The following is a 19,579-nucleotide window of genomic DNA, read 5'->3' on the forward strand; positions in this document are numbered from 1 at the left end:
CTGGAACTCACTCTATAGACAAGGCTGGCCTTGAACTCAGAAATCTGCCTGCCCCTCTGCCTCCCAAGTGCTGAGATTAAAGGTGTGCGCCACTACTGCCCAGCACCTGGTTCTATCTTAACCACTTTAAAATGAGTTCCTTGGAACTGAGTGTTACAACTTTACTCTTGAGAGCCTCATACTTCAGGATGAAATCCCCAGGCCTGCGAGTGGAGTTTGTATTTTTTATCTTCTGTCACGTCAACTCAGGAGCTTCTTGCTGACTCGGCAGGTTGTCTTTTGTGTTCCGCCCTTGTGAGCATCTCCCGCTCCTCACCTCAACTAGAGGTCTCTTCTTGCCTCCAACTTTCCCTTGTTCTTTTATGTGTTGCATTTTCCCCGGGATCTCTGTTTGTTTGCAAATGAAGGGAATATTCCACAGTGCTTCAGGACACCACCTTGCCCACCAACCTAAGAAAATATGATGAATACTTACACACTTGGAGACATTCATTTATTAACAAAACCATACTTTATAAGCATGCTCTACAGGCCAAGACCTGTGCCAAATCCCTCAAGGACAGAGAAATGGAATATGATCACTCATCATAGTCAGCTGATCTCCCAGCTCCAGGGAGCAGGTCCTGGTCACACATATTAGGACATGTACTAAGGAACCACAAAGCTGCCACTGGTCCCTCCATTTCTATGGTCTTGGAAGCAAAACCTCTGCTAGGCCCAGGTAGACTGCCTTGTGGGATTGGAGAAAGCAGCTAAGACCTCAGCTCACATGAGACACAGTGGGAGAGAAGGATTGGAACTGTATAGCTATGACTGCATCCCCTTGGGAGGATTGCTGGTCTCAGCAGAAGGGGACTGGGCCAGGTGGGCTCCTGGATTCTTCTATACCCCAAGGGGACCTAAGGCCTTATTGTACTTTGGGACTGCTGTCTGACTTGGGCTCTGGACAGTGAAGCCCAGGTAGGAACCTGGTTGGACATAACCCAGGCTTGTCCCCAGGCCAGGGTCTCCTGTCTACAGACGTACTCTGGACTCTGATCCCAACCACCTGTGCTGCTTGGACACCTCAGTGCTTGCTAATGAGGGTCATAGACACATCTGTATCCCTTCCCCTAACTGTTCCCTCCAAGGAAGCAGCAGGCTTGGCGTTCTGTGACCCGGGACTGACACACAGCCAGATGGATGGCATAAACAGCTGAGTGGTGCCAGGAACCTGTGCATGGGTGCTAGCCTCAGAAGCTTGAGCACAGGCTGTCTACAGAGGGACAGCACTGCCTCCCGCCCGGAAGGGTCACTCTTGTCCTGGGGGTAAGAAGTCTCTGGTGTATTTGTAGCTTTTCTGTCTCGTGAGGACTCCCCTGCCCTGCAGCCAGGTGTCAGAACACTAGGCCAAGAAGTTAGAGTCAGCCTAGAGTACAGACAGAGCCCCCTTCTCCTCCTGACCACTGAGTGGGGCCCCAGGGGCTGGCCTGGCCTCTGTGCCTTTGTTGTCAGGAGGATGAAAAAAGCCAGGAAAGGAGGGGGAGAGACGACCACTCAGTCTGCAGGCCACCATGGAAGCCACACAAAGATGAGGCTATTCATGGTTCCCTCCTTTCTTCTCACCCACAGCAGTGGGCCTGCCTGACCTGGAGGCCACAGCCAGCCAGTCAGAAGGACAGAGAAAAAGACAAGGCGGGGGCCCATTGTCCTTTGAGGCCATGTGGGTGGCTGCTGGTAGGAACAGAGGCCCTTCTTTCAGGGACAATGGATCAGGCCCAATGCAGAGGCAAACTGGGGAGAGGCCCAGGCTCAGAGACCTAGATGCCGCGGATTCAAATCCCAGCTTTCTCTGTGTGCTATGCAGTACCCAGAGGTGTATTCCCCTCTGTGAGACCAAGTTCTTCATCTATTAAGTGGGGGAGACTTCCGTTCCTCCATTTTGGTGTACATGCCATGTGGGGAGGGGAGAGGAAGAGTTAAGCTGTGGGGTGTGACCCTCAGCAAAACTTTCTTGTATCCAGGAGCCTCAGTTTCCTTATCTGTAAAATGAGATGACTAGAACAATACTAACACCCACCTCTGGGTATTTGCCAGGACGCTGAACAAACTGGATGGCAGAGCACCCTAAAACCTCATTTTACCTGTTTATCCACAACAGCCCCTGTCTCCAGCAGCCACGATTCAGGGTTTAAATCTGGAGACGCCTTGCCCACTGTAGGTGGCTCTTCCCTGAGGTAACGCTGACACTCAGATTGTATGTCACTCGGGTCTTTTGTGTCTGGGCCAGGGAGACCCAATGAAGAACACAGGACTGGCATGAGCTCAGAGTATCCTTTGCAGAGGGACCTGGCCTAGACAAGGACAAGCCATCCAGGTTGGAGAGTGGGGTAGGCCGAAAGCCCCAGAGGCTGCCTTGTGGTCCCCCCTGAAGCCCGGTTTCTGCCCTCTCTCGGCTCTGCCAGTTCCTAGTCTGTCCATCCTAGCCCTGCACTGCCCTGCATGGCTGTCAACTCCTACTGTGGTCTCAGCTCCCTTCCAGTCACTGATCACACGCTCAGGGCCAGGGTGGCCTTCTGAGCACCCAAGAGAGCTGGGCGGCTCCCCTAATCACAGCCTCTGCAGCCTCTCTGCCAAGGCATTCATCGCCCCAAGGGACCTGACCTCTGACCTTAGCTCTGCCATGGCCCACTATACTACAGTGACTCTACTACAGTGAATCTACCAGCACACTCATCCCTTGAGTCCACCACAGGCCTCTGCAGCCCCTGGGTCTGTCTCTGGTGGCCATCACAGTTCTCAGCCAGATACCCCATCCCGCTAAAAGCAGTTCCCTGCAGTCCCCACAGTTTATCCTTCCCATTATTTCTTTCTCTTTTTTGTGACAATTTCCCTAAGTCTCTCTCCCTGAGGCCAGCTAAGCCATGCCGGCTGGGCCCAATCTTGCTAAAGACAGAGATGCCCTACAATATGTTGTAGAGGATCAGAGGACAGAATCAACAGTGGGCTGACCAGCTGGAGGGCCACAGGCCCCCACAGAACCAGAGACGGCACGGCAGAGACGCCCAGAAGAGCCCGGGCTACCCCCATGCCCCTGTCTGCGGCTTCTTCTCCACTCCTCTGCAGCAGCAGCCCTCGCCCGCCTTCCTCCTGTTGTTCTCTTGTTTTCGCACAGAGCCTCAACTTCCGGGAGGCTTCTCAGCTCAGGAAATATCTCACAGCAAAGGAAGCCACAGTGTAGAATCCCCAGGACCTCCAGGGAAGGCTGTGGCCGGAATGTCAACACCAGTCTGGCACAAGGATACCTGCCAGCCGAGGGTCTTATCAGCCCTATGGCTTCATGAAGTTTCCAAGATACAGAGAGGTTCAGAGGGCTGGCAGGGCTGAGAAGGGCTGACACTATTTATACCAGGAGAGGCCAAGATCAAAAGTGGAAAGGTCTCCATACCTCGTCTTGGCTCTGGAATGGCACAGTCATGTGTCCCTTGATCCCAGCCATGGTTGCTGTGGGGGCCCCTGCAGATGTTTCAGGCCAGTCTTCATTTGTTTTTAGAAAGAAGACATGATGCTGAGCCCAGGCGACCTCGGAAGCTCCTGTGAGCTCCAGGCTGCCTTCACCCCTCCCTTTCAGTGGGTCGCAGCCTTGACTGGCAGGTCTCCTGCTGGAGAGACCTTGCTGGAGCTTGCTGTAGACAAGGCCTGCATTCAAGGCAAACTGCTAGAGGTAGCCTACCCCCTTTGGCTGGAGTCTAGTTCTGTGGGGCCTGAGGTGAGTGGAGGTGACATAGATGCAGGACAGGAGCCAGCATTTTGTAGCATCTGCTGTGCATGAGGCAGTGTGCCAGAGTTCTTATCTATACCGCCTCATTTCACCCCCAAGCAGTGCGATGAGTGGTTTAGTAGTGATACTTTCAGTTGCACGTCACAGAAACCCAACTCATAACAGCTTAAGTAATAACATGCATGGGGGCTGGAGAGATGGCTCAGTGGTTAAGAGCACTAATTGCTCTTCCAGAGGACCAGGGTTCAATTCCCAGCAACCTCATGGTGACTCACAACTGTCTATAATTCCAGGGTCCAACATCCTCACACAGACATACATGCAGGCAAAGCACCAATGCACATAAAATAAAATTAAATAAATTATTATGGCTGGGCAGTGGTGGCATACACCTTTAATCCTAGCAGTAGGAAAGCAGAGGCAGGCAGATCTCGAGGCCAGCCTGGTCTACAGAGTGAGCTCCAGGACAGTCAGGCCTACACAAGAAACCATGTCTGAAAGGACCAAAAGTAAAAAGTAAAAGTAATAATAGTAACATCTGAGACTTTGAATGTAAAGTCTGGGGGTGAATAATTTTGACAACAAAGAAATGTTTTCAGAAACACGCTTCTCCTCCTTCCTAAATTATGAACCACCTTGCCTGTGGGATGGCCACGGGGTTCCAGTGACTGTGGCTCCCCGCAGTCCTTATGGTATCTTTCTGTCCAGGTTGGTGATAGTTTCTCTGAGGGCTTCAGGCAGTGCTGGGCAGGTTTTAGCCTGGAGGCAAAGATGAGGTCATTACTGTTGGCTGATTGAACACCTTCTGCTCAGACAAGCTTGGCAGAGAGGGCAGAAATCATCATTTACCTCATCAAGACAGAGCCTAGCTAGCCCTGTGCTAGATTGGCATAATCTTCTAAGAATTATTTTTCATTTTTAATGACTTACAAGCCACAGGGAACAAGTCGCTGAGCTGTATTCCTCCATGCCCTCTGCTTCAGTTCCTGCCCTGACTTCCCTCCGTGATGGACTGTAAGATGAAATAGTCCATCTTGCTTTTGGTCTTTTATCAAAGCAGTAGAGACTGGGGGTGGGGCTTATTTCACCGGACGCAGTAACTGTTTCGGGACAGTGGAAGTCAATGCTCTTGACCTCTTACTGTCCCTGGTTTATAAACTATACCTTCTCCCAGGTCTGCAGAGGAGGAAAATGCCCAGAGAGCTGGCAGCTGCAGGCATCTTGAGTCGTGATGAGGAATCCCCCAAATGAAGGGCTCTGCCTTCCCTTGTGTGTGTTCCTACAAAACATGTGTTTTCTACTTGCAGAAATGGTACTGTGTGCTCTCGTGCTCCCTCCTCCTCCTCCTCCTCCCCTCCCCCCTCCTCTTCTGCTGAGTGCTGGGTTTCAGACCATGTTGCCAGGTCCCTCAGCTCACCACGTCTTCCTTACACAGTCGTCCCCCCATCAGAAGGTGCCACCTCCTCCTGAGATGACTTTAAGTGAGCACCATCCTGTGTGCCCCCAGGAGACCTGATATGACACCACCTGAGAGGATCTGCCAGGCCATGGATAGGGAACATGCTCATGCCCTCTGCCCCAGTGTGCTATGACATGATGACGTCCTCTTGCCGCAGGATTTCTGCTTTTGAGATGAGTGCTTCACCCTGGGTCACAAACCCATTCAGCTGTGTGTTTTTCTATTACTGTTCCTTCACACTTAGATCTCCAGTCCACCCTGATCCTTCCCTTCAAGGGATGTGACCAGGGGTCACTGCAGTTTTCTCTCCATGGCAGGAGTGCTGTCCTCAATCTAATTTGACCAATCAGGCTATTCATCAGTTCCTCCTGTTGGTTACCTCATCCCTCAAATAATTCTTCCCAAAATTTGGAGCTTTCTTAGTTTGTTTTCTGTTGTCATAGCAAAACCCAAGGCTGGGTAGTTTATAGAGAACAGAGGCTCCCTCAGCTTGGGAATCCCCAGAGTATGATGTCAGCATCTGGCAAGACCCTCACACTGCAGCGAGGTGACCCAGGCATCACATGGTAAGCTCAGTGACACTGACTGTTATAACAAAGCACTAACACCCCCGTGGGGACACACTTTCACGATGTCACCTAATCCTAACCTCCTCTCAAAGGCTCTGTCTCCAAGCACCCTTTAGCATCTTGATGTGGGGATTAAGTTCTCAAAATACAGTGCCGTAAAGAATCTCAGTTTAGTGTATTTTGTGTTTGTATGAAGAGCAGGGTCCAATTCTGGGCTCAGATTATTGCAGAAAAGCAGGCTTTCCACTACACTACCCTGTCTCAAGAAAAGAAAAGAGAAGAGGAGAGAAGAGAAAAGAAAAGAAAAAGAAATGGATTTGTAGCTTTATTTAATTTCAATTATTCTAAATTTAAATAGCTGTCTCTGACTGTTGGCTGCCATACTGGACAGCATAGATCAGATTTAAACTGTGGGGCCAAGGTAAGGAAACCAAATAAGAGATGACAAGACCCAGAGAACAGGAAGGAAGCAGTGAACAAGCGTGAGAGATGGCATCTACTTTGTACCAACTCTGTGTCAAGTCCCTATAGCCCCTGCTCAGGCCCAACCCTTACCTCATAAGCTGAGGTGACTTCTTCCACTAACGAACGGCAAGCCATCCCTAGCACTGGCCCACAGTAAAGCAGGTACAAGCCAAAACCACTCTCATGAGGGATCCTAGAGGAAAAGGCAGACTGCAGGGGCCTTAGGTGACACCCTTCTAAGATACAGACATATTCCCGTAGCTGAACAGCAGCCCCCTTGTGCCTATCCACAGGCTGTCACCAACACGAAAGTGTTGGTGACAAAAACACTTCTACTGTAATTGTAGTGATGATGGAGTTTTGGTTTCTTTGAAAAATACATAAATGTTATGGGAATATGTTTTCCTTTTAATCCCAGGTGTGAGATGGGGGCTGCTTCAGGTTTCCCACAGGAGCTGACTATGATTTGCCTCATGCTTTAGCAGGGGAGTAATTTTTCTAGCTGAAGATAGTCCCTGTGATGATGTGACATTTTGAATTCTGGAGACTTATCAGAGGGTAAATTAACGATAGGGCCTGAGTGCTGGTTGTTGGTGGGTTGTTGGTTGGTTGCTATTGGTTGTTGTTGGTTGTGGTTTGCTAAGCAGTCATGCACAAAGAAGAAATGAGTAGAAGAGGAAATTAGATATCCTGATGGCGAAGATCAAACTTGTCCCTAATCAGCAGCAAGAAGTCTAACAATGATGTTGTTCCATTCCCTTTCAATCCTTTATTCTCTCCTATCTGGTGTTAGGGGTGAAAGGATGGACAGGGGGTGAAGAAGGGTGGGAGAAAGAAGAGCCCACAGAGTAGCAAAGACAGCGACAGTAATGACCTAGAATCAGAGTTGAACTCTGCTTGATTAACTAACGATTTTCTGCACAGTTATAATATACAAAGAGCTTTTCCTAGAGCACAGACTATGTGAGTTGAGGCATTATACTTTGTATTGTCTAGAATTCCCCAAGAGTTGCCCATCATTTCCCAAGAACATCATAGACAGTGGAAACTGAATCCTTACCACTGAGGGACACTGTAACTCCTGGCGCTTATGTTCCATGCATCTGTGTATCTATCTGCCTGTCTGTCCATCAGAATATATTTTCTTATCCTGTCTTTCAAAATGTCAACTATATGAAGGACCAACAGCATCCAAGTAAATATTACCCTGATCCTTTTAGACAGACTCATCCATTATGTGTAGTTTCAAGTATCTGAAAACTTCATTATATCTGAGTATTTCATACTGAATTGTAATATAAAATTCTGTTTTCTCCCACTTAAGTTACTGTTCAGTATCGTTACATTAGGTTTTCAACATAAAAAGCATACTATTTATCCAACTTGCTTTTAGATTTAGAGAAAGGCTCTACAATGTCTGCATTAGTCAACTTTCTGTCATAATAACAAGGTATCTAAGAAACAGTTGAGGCTGGGCTGGGTCGGAGGTAGAGCATGAGTTCAACATACACAAGGCCCTCCATCCAGCATACATGAGGCCCTCCATCCAGCACACACGAGGCCCTCCATCCAGCACACACGAGGCCCTCCATCCAGCACACATGAGGCCCTCCATCCAGCACACACAAGGCCCTCCATCCAGCACACATGAGGCCCTCCATCCAGCACACACGAGGCCCTCCATCCAGCACACACGAGGCCCTCCATCCAGTCCCAGGCACAGGGGGGAGGGGCATTTGGCTCATGGTTATGGTTATCCACATTCATGGTTGGTTAGCCGTGCTGTTTGGGGTCTGTGGTGAGAAGCTAATCACTCACCTTTTAGCCTTTGTTTTAGACCAACATCCGTGGCTGGACTGTGCTGTCCTCAGATGATCTAGAAGCTTCCTCTCTTTCTCTGTGCCAGAGCCATGTGTGACTACTAAGCACTTGGAATGCGGCCAGTGTGGTAGGCTGGCTAAAGAAATGCATCTGTAGCTTTGCTTGTGGTGGGGGACAAAACTACTCACCTCTTGGACCAGGAAGCAAAGAAAGAAGAAAGGGTCAGGAGCCAAATGACACCACCCCCAGGAGCATGCCCAGATTACCTTATTCCATGAGGCCTACCTCCTAAAAAACTCCATCCCCACCCAGTAAGACCAAGCTGACATCAAATCTTCAACACATTGGCTTCCGGGAAACAGTCCAGATCTCCATGGCTCCAGACTGTTAGAGTCTGGATACTCTGCCCTCTGTGCACAGGAAGCCTGCCCGGAAGGAGCCTGCTCTGATGATGCCCCAAAGTACTGCTTGTTAACTAGGATTTGAGCATGTTAGCCTCTGGGCTGCCCAGGCCTCCCTCAGCCCTGTTTGCCATATGTATGTAAAGCCTTTTACTTAAGTTCTCTCTCTCTCTCTCTCTCTCTCTCTCTCTCTCTCTCTCTCTCTCTCTCACTCTCTCTCCCCTCCCTCCCTCCTTCCCTCCCCCCTCTTTCTACCTGGGGTTAACACAGGATCAGTTGTTCTCAAAGAGTGAGAGTAGATGTCATTGCTGTTTGTGGGGAGGTCAGGTGGACCCAGGTAGGAGAGCAGTTCGTCAGGATTGGTCAGTTCTTGGAGCTCTGAGGCCTCCCCTGCCCTAGTCACGCTGGGAGGCGCCATCATGCCCATGGCAGGATTGAAAGCCAACTCACTGATGCTGATGGGCCCTGTATTTGGTTGACTCAGGGGCTGCCAGGATGCAGGGGAAGGGTTTGGATGGTGTAGCTATGTGCCTGGGGTGGGCCCGAGGTTGGGAGTATGCAATCCCGATAGTCCAGGATTACATGCTGGGTCCAGCTGGCCTGCTGGTGCCCTCTGGCCTGGGAGGCAAGGAGCAGACTTGTCTGGAGTCAGGGTGCTGCTGGGAATGTCAGACTGGTAGGAGATTGGGGTGAGCTTAGCAAGGTTTGGGTTAGTGGGTGTAGCAGATAGGATTCTAGAAAGGTTCCAGGCCCCAGGAAGTTGGAACCCTGGCTGGGGTAGTCGCTGGGGGCAGGGGCTAAAGGGGGCTGCAATGGGGCAAAGGGGGCAGCGCACTGGGCAGGGCTCACAGTGCGGCAGCGCTTCCGTGCTGGCTATCTGACTCACAGGCAAAGGCTTCCAGCTGCTGGGGCGGGGGGAGGGTGTAGCGTCGCGGATGATCCCCTCATCATATGAATCCCCTCATAATCTGAGTTCTGAATATAAATCAGGATGCCTACCAGCTTAAATAATTTTAAAAAGAAAGTCATATCACTATTATAAAGTTTAAAAGACAATAAATAAAACTAATGTGCTCACTAGAAGCATTTGAAATAAATGCTTAGCTGGATATACGGTCTCCCCATTCATCTGGCTTCTCCCTAAACTCACCCCAAACAGCAGTGAAGACAGGCACTCCATTGCTTCATTTCATCATAGGACCCCCAAATGTCCAACCCGGAGTAGAGCCCCATTATTGTTCACTGGTAAACATGTGGAAAGTGAAATGAGACAGCTCAGAGGGGGGCAAAGGAGGAGCTGTAGGATTCACACAACAAGGCATGGCCCTGCAGGCTGGTGGCAGCCTCTGGAGCCCTTTGGCATCATTGAACTAAGAAGGGAGTCTGTCAGAAGAAGCTGGAAGCTTCTGGGATGGGAAGAAAATACAACATCTGGCTCCTGTCAGACTGTTTAAGCCCTTGGGCTGGCAGCCAGATGTGGCCATGGACTGCAACATGGAAGCTATCCGAGGCTTACTGGAGTTCCAGGAGGGTGTGGCTGTGGCCAGCTGGAGGGAATACCCAGCCACACAGAGGACTTGGGTCTGAGGAAGAGTGGGAGTTACCAGAGTTCATTTCTCCAGATCCATCCGGCCACTGGGGAGGCTTCAACAAGGCCTTCCGGGTCATGGGCATCCTGGTGTCTCCAAGAAACACACTTATTCCACTAAGGATCCCAAAAGAGAATGGTACCCAGTGAAGTAGGGGTCCCCCTGGAGAACACCACAGCAGGCCCCCTGGTGACTTAACAAGGGGGGGCCGCAGCTCTGTCAACCATGGAAGTCTCAGAGAAACCCCAGTTAGCAGGCAAGCGCTACATGTGACCCTCAGAAAACAGAAAATTCTAAAGTTTGTCCTTTCCTTACTCCCTTACCATGACCCCGCCTCAGGGTTTCCTTTTCCCAAATCCATGCATGTGACCTGTAGTCTCTTGGAGCTGACAGTCACTCCAGGGCTTCCTTTGACGAGGCCTTCTCTATGAAATGGGGTCAATGGCATTACTCATTGCCGTGGTTGACACATGGAATGTCCCTACTGGCTTATGTTTGGACATGTAGTCCCAAGATGTCTGGGGAGGTTATAGAACCTCAGAGAGATGAAGCTAAGCTGGAAGAAGTTAGGGGACAAGGGTCATGAGACATGTATGGTAGCTAATTACATGACATGGCTAGAGTCATTTGGGATGAGGGAACCTCAGCTGAGAAAATGTCCCTACCAGATTTGCCTGTTAAGAGCCTTTGCTGCATATTCTTATTTAGTGACTGGTGTGGGAGGGCCCAGCCCACTGTAGGTGGTGCCCCCTGCGCAGGTGGTCCTGGGTTCTATAAGAAAACAGGCTGAGCAAGCCATGGTGAGCAAGCCAGTACAGTGTTCCTCCATGGCCTCTGCATTAGCTCCTGCCTTCAGGTCCTGCCCTGACATCCCCCAGATGATGGACTATAACCTGAAAGATTAAATAAACCCTTTCCTCCCCAAGCCTGCCACAGCAGTAAGGACCCTGACTAAGAGACAGGTTTTGGGGGATATAGCCCCATTTCCTCCCCAGACTCTGCTTCCTGGTCCAAGAGACACAAGATGAACTTGCCTCACACCTGTACCAACACAGCAGCACAACCACGCCCTCCTCTCTGGGATGGACCATAGCTTCTCAACCCTGGAGCTGGAATGCACCCTGCAAGCTGCTCCTCCAGCTGTTCTGTCAGGGTAGCAAGAGAAGACTAACAGCTGCACTCAGGCTGCGACAGACATGGTAGAGTACTGGAGAAATTGGTGGGGACAGGCGCAAGGGCACAGATACGAGCTTAGTAAGTTTCCAGCTCATTAATAAATACATTCATTTTATGTCAGAATTTTTTCTCTATTACCTCACCTTGTAAACCACGGGGTCATGGAAAACAAATATTTAAAACATAGGGACCCTGGAGTATCTTGGAGACTGATTGAAATAAAGTAGGCTTTCCAAAACCCAGAGAGGGGAGATTCCTCCATTAAAGGCTTTTGGGGCCAAGAAGTAGAACTTAATTAAAAGTGAGAATACAGTAGGAAAAGAAGAGAAAAGGTCTGTCACATAGTGCTTGAGAGATGCCTCAGCCTTTGAAAGCACCGGCTGATCTTCCAGAGGATCCAGGCTCAGTTCCCAGTGTGGGCCTGGGTACCTGTGGAGGAGACCTGGCCAGGGGCAAGGGCGAGTCCTTGGTCCTGTCTGATAGCTGGAAACGCAGAGAGCCCCGTTCCATTGCTCCAGCATGGCGGGTTTAGATCAAAGGAGACCGCCCTCGATTTTTTAGCTTTATTATAGAAGAGTAGAGTGAGAAGGGGGAGGTAGGTAGAAGCCGGCCATGAGCACGTGGAAAGAGGGAGAAGGGAATGGGGAAAGGGAGAGCAAAAGAGAAGAGAAGAGAACAAGAGAGGGAGGAGGGGCCAAACATCCCCTTTTATAGCAGGCCAGGCTGCCTGGCTTTTGTCCTTTAACTGTGGGGTGGGGCATATCCAGCTGTAGCCAGGTAACTGTGGGGGTGAAATGCCAAGGGCTAGGGGCAGGCATTGCCTACGTGACTGATGGTCACAGAGTTATGACCTACACCCGGTACCCTCATGGTGCTCATAGCGTCTGTAACGTCAGTGCCAATGCATCCAACACCCTCTTTGGGGCTCCATGGGCAACAGGTACACATAGACACACACACACAGGCAAAACACCCATATACAAAAATAAATTAATTTAAAAAGTATTTCCCCACCCATCCTAAGAGATGCCAAAGCAATTAGGGGCCCTCACTGCTCTTGCCAAAGATCCAAGTTCAGCTCCCAGCCGCCACATGCTGGCTTATGACTATTTGTAACTCCCGTTTCAGGGGCCCCTACACCCTCTTCTGGCTTCCATGGGCACCAGGCATTCATGTGGTACACAGATATGTATGCAGGCAAAACATTCATATACAAAAAATTGATTTTTTTTAATGCCAACCATGTTAAGTCTAGAATTAGGTGGCTACGGGACTGGTTACCTCAGCCTCTAAAGATGTCGGGGTCTTACCTGACTACTAGGTAATTCTTTGAGACATTTGTACACGGTCATAGTATAACTGCCACAGTCCCGTCACTCATGGCCACAATAGGGCAGCCATAACCCCAAGTACAGCGTCACCACATGACCAAAAGCAAAACCGAATTTTCTTTTTCATAATCCATGTTATACAGATGAAAGTCAGAGAGGGAGGAAAAGCACCCAGCTGGCGACATCCCAGAAACAATGCCCCTCTCTCATGTCACCATCCCAAAAAACAAAAACAAAACCTCCTTCCAACTGAATGTCCCTCCTTGCTACCTCCTGTATGTCTCTCTATCCATCCTCCTCACTCTCTCTTATTCTCTGTTTTTTTTTCTTAGTAATCCTCTGTTCACCTCCTGTCAACTGATTGTTTGCTCCACCTCTTGATCTGTGGTTGACTTTACTTAATCTTGTTTACAGTATTCAAGGAGAAAGCTCTTGGATTAAAGGTGTGTGCTAGGGTTAAGCCACACCACAGCTAAAAACAGGTTTTTCCGGTCAATAACACAATCCCAGGATTCACAGTGTGATCAGATATCCTGTAATACATCCCATTCTCTAAAATTGGGTTTTATGTCTGTTCCCTATCGGCAGAGAAAAGAGGGACGTATCTTAACATTCTTTCTGGCCTACGGGAGGCCGACTTTGCCAGCACAGTGGTGTAGAGCATGGGTGGCTTACCCGTGTAGACTAAGAAACAGATGAGGGTGTCCCCACCTCTCAAAACATGTCTTTCCCCTCCCCACAGGTCAGAAGGGCCTCAGCTCCTAACACCCCCACAAGCCAGTCCAAGGTCAGGAAACAGAAATGGTGAACCTACGGTTGGAGGAACAGGAGATTTGGACACCACGCCAGAGGGAGTCGAGCGTTCAGACAGCAGCTTAAGGAACAGAGACACGGATGAAGGTCAGTCCCACATGGCCGGCCTGATGCCAGGCCCATGGTCAGTGAGGCCAGTCCCCATCCTGTTCCCAAGGGCTGAAGCATCAGACAGCCCACCCTGCTGCTCAGGATGGCTTCCAGTACCTTCGGAGGATTTTCTTCTGGTGACTTCACACAAACCTTAACCTTGGGAATCCGGATACTCACCCCCACAGTGTGCCAGAGCTCCTGGATCTCCATGGCTCACTCCCAACCTCAGGGCCCTTCCTTTTGCCCCTGCCTTTGGCACCAGGACAATGCAGATGGATGCCAGAGGGCAGGTGGGAGGGAAGTAATGCTGTCAATATTAGCAACGTTGTAGCCCAACTGTGGCCCAACCAAACAGTGGATCCCCGAGAACCCATGGGTGAAGCCAGGGGAGGGCAGTGGGTGTCCAGAGCCAGGGATCCCTGATGCCTGTGTCAAGAGGCTTCCCTGGTCTCCCGTGAGGTCAGGTCTCAGTTTTGTTTTTAAATGCTGCTTCAAGTAGGGGAGTCTTGAGTGTCACATCAGCACAAACTGCTCAGGTTTAAAAGAAAGTATGGGCTCGCATAACTAGAGTCCATAGATGTGGGGCCACCCCCAATGCCTGGCCTGCTCCCCCAACCCTGAGATCAGTCACTGTCAGTAAACATGTGCCCTGGCTCCAACTCATATCCTGGCCCCCAAGCCAGGAAGACCAGTCCTCATCTGAGATCATTTTGGCCATTGTTCTTCACTGGCTTGCACGGTGTCCCAGCTCTTCCAGAACCTTCACTGTGGCTGGAGAACACTGTCTCTGGTTGCTACAGCCTGGTCGGTACCCAGAGCTGGAATACAAAAGAGTCAGTGTCTCTAGGAGTCTCTGATCTGCAAATGGGGACAAGGAATTTGACTGGGCAATAGGACAGAGCAGCCACCATCACCTCTGCCAGTCCAGATGGAGTTCATCAAAGCTCAGCAATTAGGGGGACCACAGGTTATATATTGGACACCTCTTCTTGCACAGACACCCCAAACTGAGAACTGAAAGTCGTGTGTGATATAATACCAGCATCCCACAAAGTTCTACCCAGTTCCCCAATCCACGTCACATGTCCTGAAGTAGAACTGATGCTTGACCATGACACCAGAGATGCATCTGCGCATGTCCCCTAAGGAAACAGGGACTGTATCTCAGGGACTCCCATGCAGTTCCCCAGGGGCTGGGCCAGTGTCACGGTGTCACCAGTGCCTCACTTAACACATGTTCCCAAGGAAGGCTGGGTGGTCCTCATGCTGGGTCTCCAGTCCCTCCATGTTGTTTCCCCAGCAGAGGAGGAGCAGCTCTTCCGCTCTGTGGAAGGCCAGGCCGCCTCTGAGGAGGAAGAGGAAGAAAGGTGGCAGGAAAAGCCAGGGCGCCCCCAGGCCCACAGCGAGGCACCCCTGCTGCAGCCCTCCAGCTGTGTGAGCAGGTAAGTGCCTGACTTGCCCCGGGCGGCCAAAAAGCACAGAGCAGCAGAAGGGCAGCCTCGCCTTGCAGGGCCCTTCACACCGCCTCAGTTATGGGAAGCCGGCAGGTGTAGTGCACAGCCACACTTAGCCCCTGACTGGTAGTCATACCTCAGAAGTGGGAATACATCCCACCAAGCGCACAGATGAAAGGAGGAGCCCCTCACTCACGCCTGTGGGTGAATTTAGCTCCCACTGGCCATCACTCCCTCAATCGCTGTCCCCCAAGACCTGCCCCATTCCTGTGGTTTTTTGAGCTATCCATCACTTCCTAGAGCACCGTTCAAAGCCCTCCTCTTCTCCAGCCTGGCCCTGGCTGCTGGTTCTTTCTCAGCTACCCACTGGCATAATCCCTGTACCATCTTAGAGGATAATGAAAATGGGTGTGGTACCCATGGATATCTCAGCTTGCCTGGTTTTCCTGGGCTTCAGTCTCTTTGTACAAACAGGTCTGTAACACCATCTTCATGAGGACCTGAGGCCAGGGTGTAAGATGCCTTCAGGGACAGCACAGTGATTACATTGTAAAGCACACCTGGCTTTCTGGGGCAGTGGTATCACTCATTACTTATGGTCATACAACGCACTTGTTGAGTAACTACTTGTGTGCCAGGCAAAATTAGAGACCCTGAGAAAATAAGAAGCAGAGGGCTGCCCTGCTGTCCTAGAGCCTCTACTGTGAGGAGGGAGGTATGGGGGAGAATATGGAAATAAGGGAGGTGCGAGGAGACCTGGAGACAAGGATGGAGGAGCAGGCAAAGGCTCTGAGGCATGCGGAGGGCCTGGGGAGACCATTCGCTGGGGCAGACTGAGTGAGGTGGCTGAGAGGGTGTTAGGCAGGTTGTAGGGGACACCTCTGCTGTTCTTCTGAGAAGCCATGGAATCACAGCAAATGCTGAGCAGACAGGCATCTGCTGACAAAGGCTGGAGCACCAGGACAGTGGGGTTCCCTCAGTGATGCGCTCTCCTCTTCTACAGGTGTGATGACCAGGCATCTGAGATGCTCAAGGCTTCCTTTGGCCACTGTGACGGTGCAGAGCACATGTGCACCCCAGAGCTGGAAACCCATGTCACCAGGCTTGGGGAACAGCTGCAGACCCTGGGCTGCAGCAGAGAGACCCCGGGGACCCCGGAGGAGGAGCAGGTCAGCAGGGCTCTAAGATGTCTTACAGCTAGAGGGACTTGATGTCTTAAAGCCCATTCACAGAGATGTGACCAGAACGCAGGAGGTGTGGTTTCCTCCAATTTCAGTTTAACAGGAACTTCAATTGCCAGTTACAGAATCCCATCCCAGATAATCTAGGTTACAAAGCAGGAGCTTATAAGAACTGAGGGGGTCGTGGGCTGCAGGCACAGCTGGCCTGACACATAATAAACATGGTGGTTTCCTTTCTGTGACTCTCTGAAGCCTCAGCCTTGAGTCACAGACTGAAAAGTCTAGGGATCAAGGGTGGAGTCTTTTTAAAATAATTGCTTCTCTGTTTTATGTATATGAGTACACTGTAGTTATCTTCAGACACACCTGAAAAGGGAGTCAGATCCCATTACAGATGGTTGTGAGCCACCATGTGATTGCTAGGAATTGAACTCAGGACCTCTGGAAAAGCAGTCAGTGGTCTTAACTGCTGAGCCATCTCTCCAGCCCCCAAGGATGGAGTTTTGACAATTTAAAGATCTCAGCTAGCTCTGTTTGTGATTCTAGAACCAGGAAACACTTCATCCCATTGAGCAGTGAGTATCCAATAAACCAGGACTATCCATGTCCCTATGAAGAAGGGCCGCAGGGTGGCTTATAGAGAACAGGAAATGCAAGGTTCCTATAGGTCGTGTATTTGGTAAGGATGAAGGTAGACAAAGTATCACACAGGCCAAGCGTGCATGCCCTCTCTCCATCCTACTCACTGTGCAGTTTAGGGCAGGCACTTAGCTTCTCTGGCCTCAGGGTAGTTTATCTGTATGGCTGCCTTACATGTAGGTCAGACTAGGCCATCTCTGCAAACGTGTCCTGGAGGAAGGCATCCTCACTAGGGAGCTGTGAACATCCCTCATCCTGGGGAAGGGGGTATAGGGAATGCACGGAGACCCTTTCTCCCAGGCAGAACTGCAGCAGATGGTGGAGACTGAGCATCTGAAGCTGGAGTTGCAGATGGTGGAGACAGAGAGGGTCCGGCTGTCGCTGCTGGAAGAGAAGCTGGTAGATGTGCTGCAGCTCCTGAAAAGGCTCCGGGACCTGGTGGGAACTTGGGGGATCCTGGAGGGAAGGAGGTGCTGGGGGTGAGCTGGGATAGCCAGAGCAAGGTGAGGGTAAGACAGGCCAAGGAGAGTCTGTAGAGGGCACTGCAGGGAGCAGGGGAGGCTGGGAGACTGAGCAGGTGCTGATGGGAAGCCTGTGTGGCAGGCCCAGGGCTCTGTTCTCATGATCAGCAGGTGCTCCTCCACTGACAGACACAGAATGGAGGCTCAGAGAGGCCACCTAGAGAAGAGGAGATATTCCAAATCGTTTGAGGAAACTGATGTAATTGTAACCATAGCTTAGAGCTGGCTAGCAAGACGACTGGCTCATCAGGTGAAGCCACACTTGCCACATAAGCCTGGCCACCCGATTTCTACCCCTAGAGCCAGCAAAAAGGTGGAGGAAGACAAGCAACCACATACTATTGGCCTCTGACCTCCACGTGCATGCCACAGCATGCATGCCCACACACATGCACCCACATACAATAATAGCACTTACTGCTCTTGCAAAGGACCAGGGTTCAATTCCCAGCACCCTCATGGCTGCTCACAACCAACTGTAACCTCAGTTCCAAAGAATCTGATGCCCTCTTGTGGCCTCTGCAGTCTCTAGCACACACACATACATGCAAGCAAAACACCATACCCATAAAATTAAACAAACTAGTTTTTAAAAGATAAACATGACTACCAATTATTAAACGCTAACAAACTTGGCACAGTGGTGCCTGTAATCTCAGCACTGGAGAACATGAGACAAGAGGATTGCCACAAGTTTGAGTCCAGCCTGGCACAATCTACCTCAAAAAAAAATTTTTTTTAAATTAGCCAGGCATGATAGCACACACTTTTCCTTCCTTCCTTCCTTCCTTCCTTCCTTCCTTCCTTCCTTCCTTCCTTCCTTCCTTCCTTCCTTCTTTCCTTCCTTCCTTCCTTTCTTTCTTTCTTTCTTCCTCTTTCTCTCTCTCCCTCTTCCTTCCTTCCTTCCTTTCTTTCTTTTTAACTTATTAGACATTTTCTTTATTTACATTTCAAATGTTTTCCCCTTTTCAGGTCTCCCCTTCAGAAACCCCCTCCCCCTGTCTCTATGAGGGTGCTCCCCTGCCCTGGCACTCCCCTACACTGGGGCATTGAACACCCTCAGGCCCAAAGGCCTCTCCTCCCACTGGTGTCCAGCAAGGCCATCCTCTGCCACATATGTGGCCAGCACCATGGGTCGCTCCATGTGTATTCTTTGGTTGGGGTAGCACACACTTTTAATCTCAGCGCATGAGGAGCAGAGACAGGTCAACCTCTGAAAACTCAAGACCAGCCTCATCTACATAGTGAGTTCCAAGCCGGCCAGGCCTATCAGTGAGACCCTGTCTCGATGATAATAAATAACTAAAATAAAATAAACCGACGAATAAGCAAATCTAGAATTTAAAGAACTGCAAATTGGTTGTGCTGGTTACCTTAAGGTTAAAGGTGAGTTTGCATTCTTGCAATCTGTGACCATAACCCACCCCACAGGAGAGAGCCATTAGCTTAGCAACAGAACAGGTCAGCCACCCAGGACTGTGCAACCTGTGTGGCTACACACTGTGTAGCCCAGGCTAGCCTAGAAATCTTGGTCCTGCGCGCTAGGATTACAGGTGTGGCCTCCTCTTTCTGGCTTTTCCACTGCTTAGATGCACATAGTAAGTGATTTGTTCTGGGGTTCAGATGAGCAAATGCTTAAGAACTTAGTCACCATTCTGCCCAGGTGCACCTTCCCTGGTCTTTGGTGGAATGGAGTCTGCACACCCCACCCCTACCTGTTCAGAGTCTCTGAAAAGCCATTGTGTCTAGCCTTGAGGGTGGAGGCAGGAGGGTGTACAAGGTAGGAAGGCAAGAGGACAGGAAGGGAGGATGGGGACAGGAAGAGATGACAGAAGGGGCAGTGAGGGAGGACAGGAGGGACAAAAGGGGAGGATAGGGGCAGGAAGGGAGGGTGGGGGCAAGAAGGGAGGGTGGGGACAGGAAGGGAGGGTGGGGCACGGAGAGGAGATGTGTGGCTACTGTACCAGCTCAAAGAGCTGCACAGAAGCCTCTGGGAGTCTCTGCTCTGCATGCTGAGTGGAGACATGGAAGCCACAATCTGATCCCGCCTCTCGCATCTCTCCTGAAGAACATATCAAAAAGAGCCCTGGGGAAGATGTTGCTGAATGCCCTGGACCGGAACCCCTCACAGGGTAGGCAAGGGTGCCTGGCAGAGAACGAATGGCAGCTGAGGGCATCCCAGCCGGGAGCGCCAGCTCTGCTCTAAGCTCTTGTCTGCAGACTGGCTGCTCTGCTCCATCCCCAACCGCCTTCAGGCCTTAGTCAAAACAGATTTCAGAACGCATACTGTTTCACCGGGGCAGAGCA

General features: G+C 50.6%; 1 protein-coding gene across 3 annotated transcripts in view; it reads left to right on the plus strand.

The window, feature by feature from the left end:
• Efcc1 (EF-hand and coiled-coil domain containing 1) overlaps positions 1–19,579 on the plus strand; it is a 32,861-nt gene that overhangs the window by 5,152 nt on the left and 8,130 nt on the right. The window contains exons 3-7 of one of the 3 annotated variants that reach the window (XM_052174250.1): positions 13,314–13,471; positions 14,778–14,919; positions 15,935–16,100; positions 17,052–17,189; positions 19,341–19,404. In XM_052174250.1, coding sequence (XP_052030210.1) covers positions 13,314–13,471; positions 14,778–14,919; positions 15,935–16,100; positions 17,052–17,189; positions 19,341–19,404 — 668 coding nt within the window. Of the gene's footprint in view, positions 1–13,313; positions 13,472–14,777; positions 14,920–15,934; positions 16,101–17,051; positions 17,190–19,340; positions 19,405–19,579 lie in introns of those variants that run through there. The other 2 variants (XM_052174251.1, XM_052174252.1) reach the window with 2 other exon arrangements.

This window comes from Apodemus sylvaticus, chromosome 2 (assembly GCF_947179515.1).
Source record: "Apodemus sylvaticus chromosome 2, mApoSyl1.1, whole genome shotgun sequence".
Classification (NCBI taxonomy): domain Eukaryota; kingdom Metazoa; phylum Chordata; class Mammalia; order Rodentia; family Muridae; genus Apodemus; species Apodemus sylvaticus.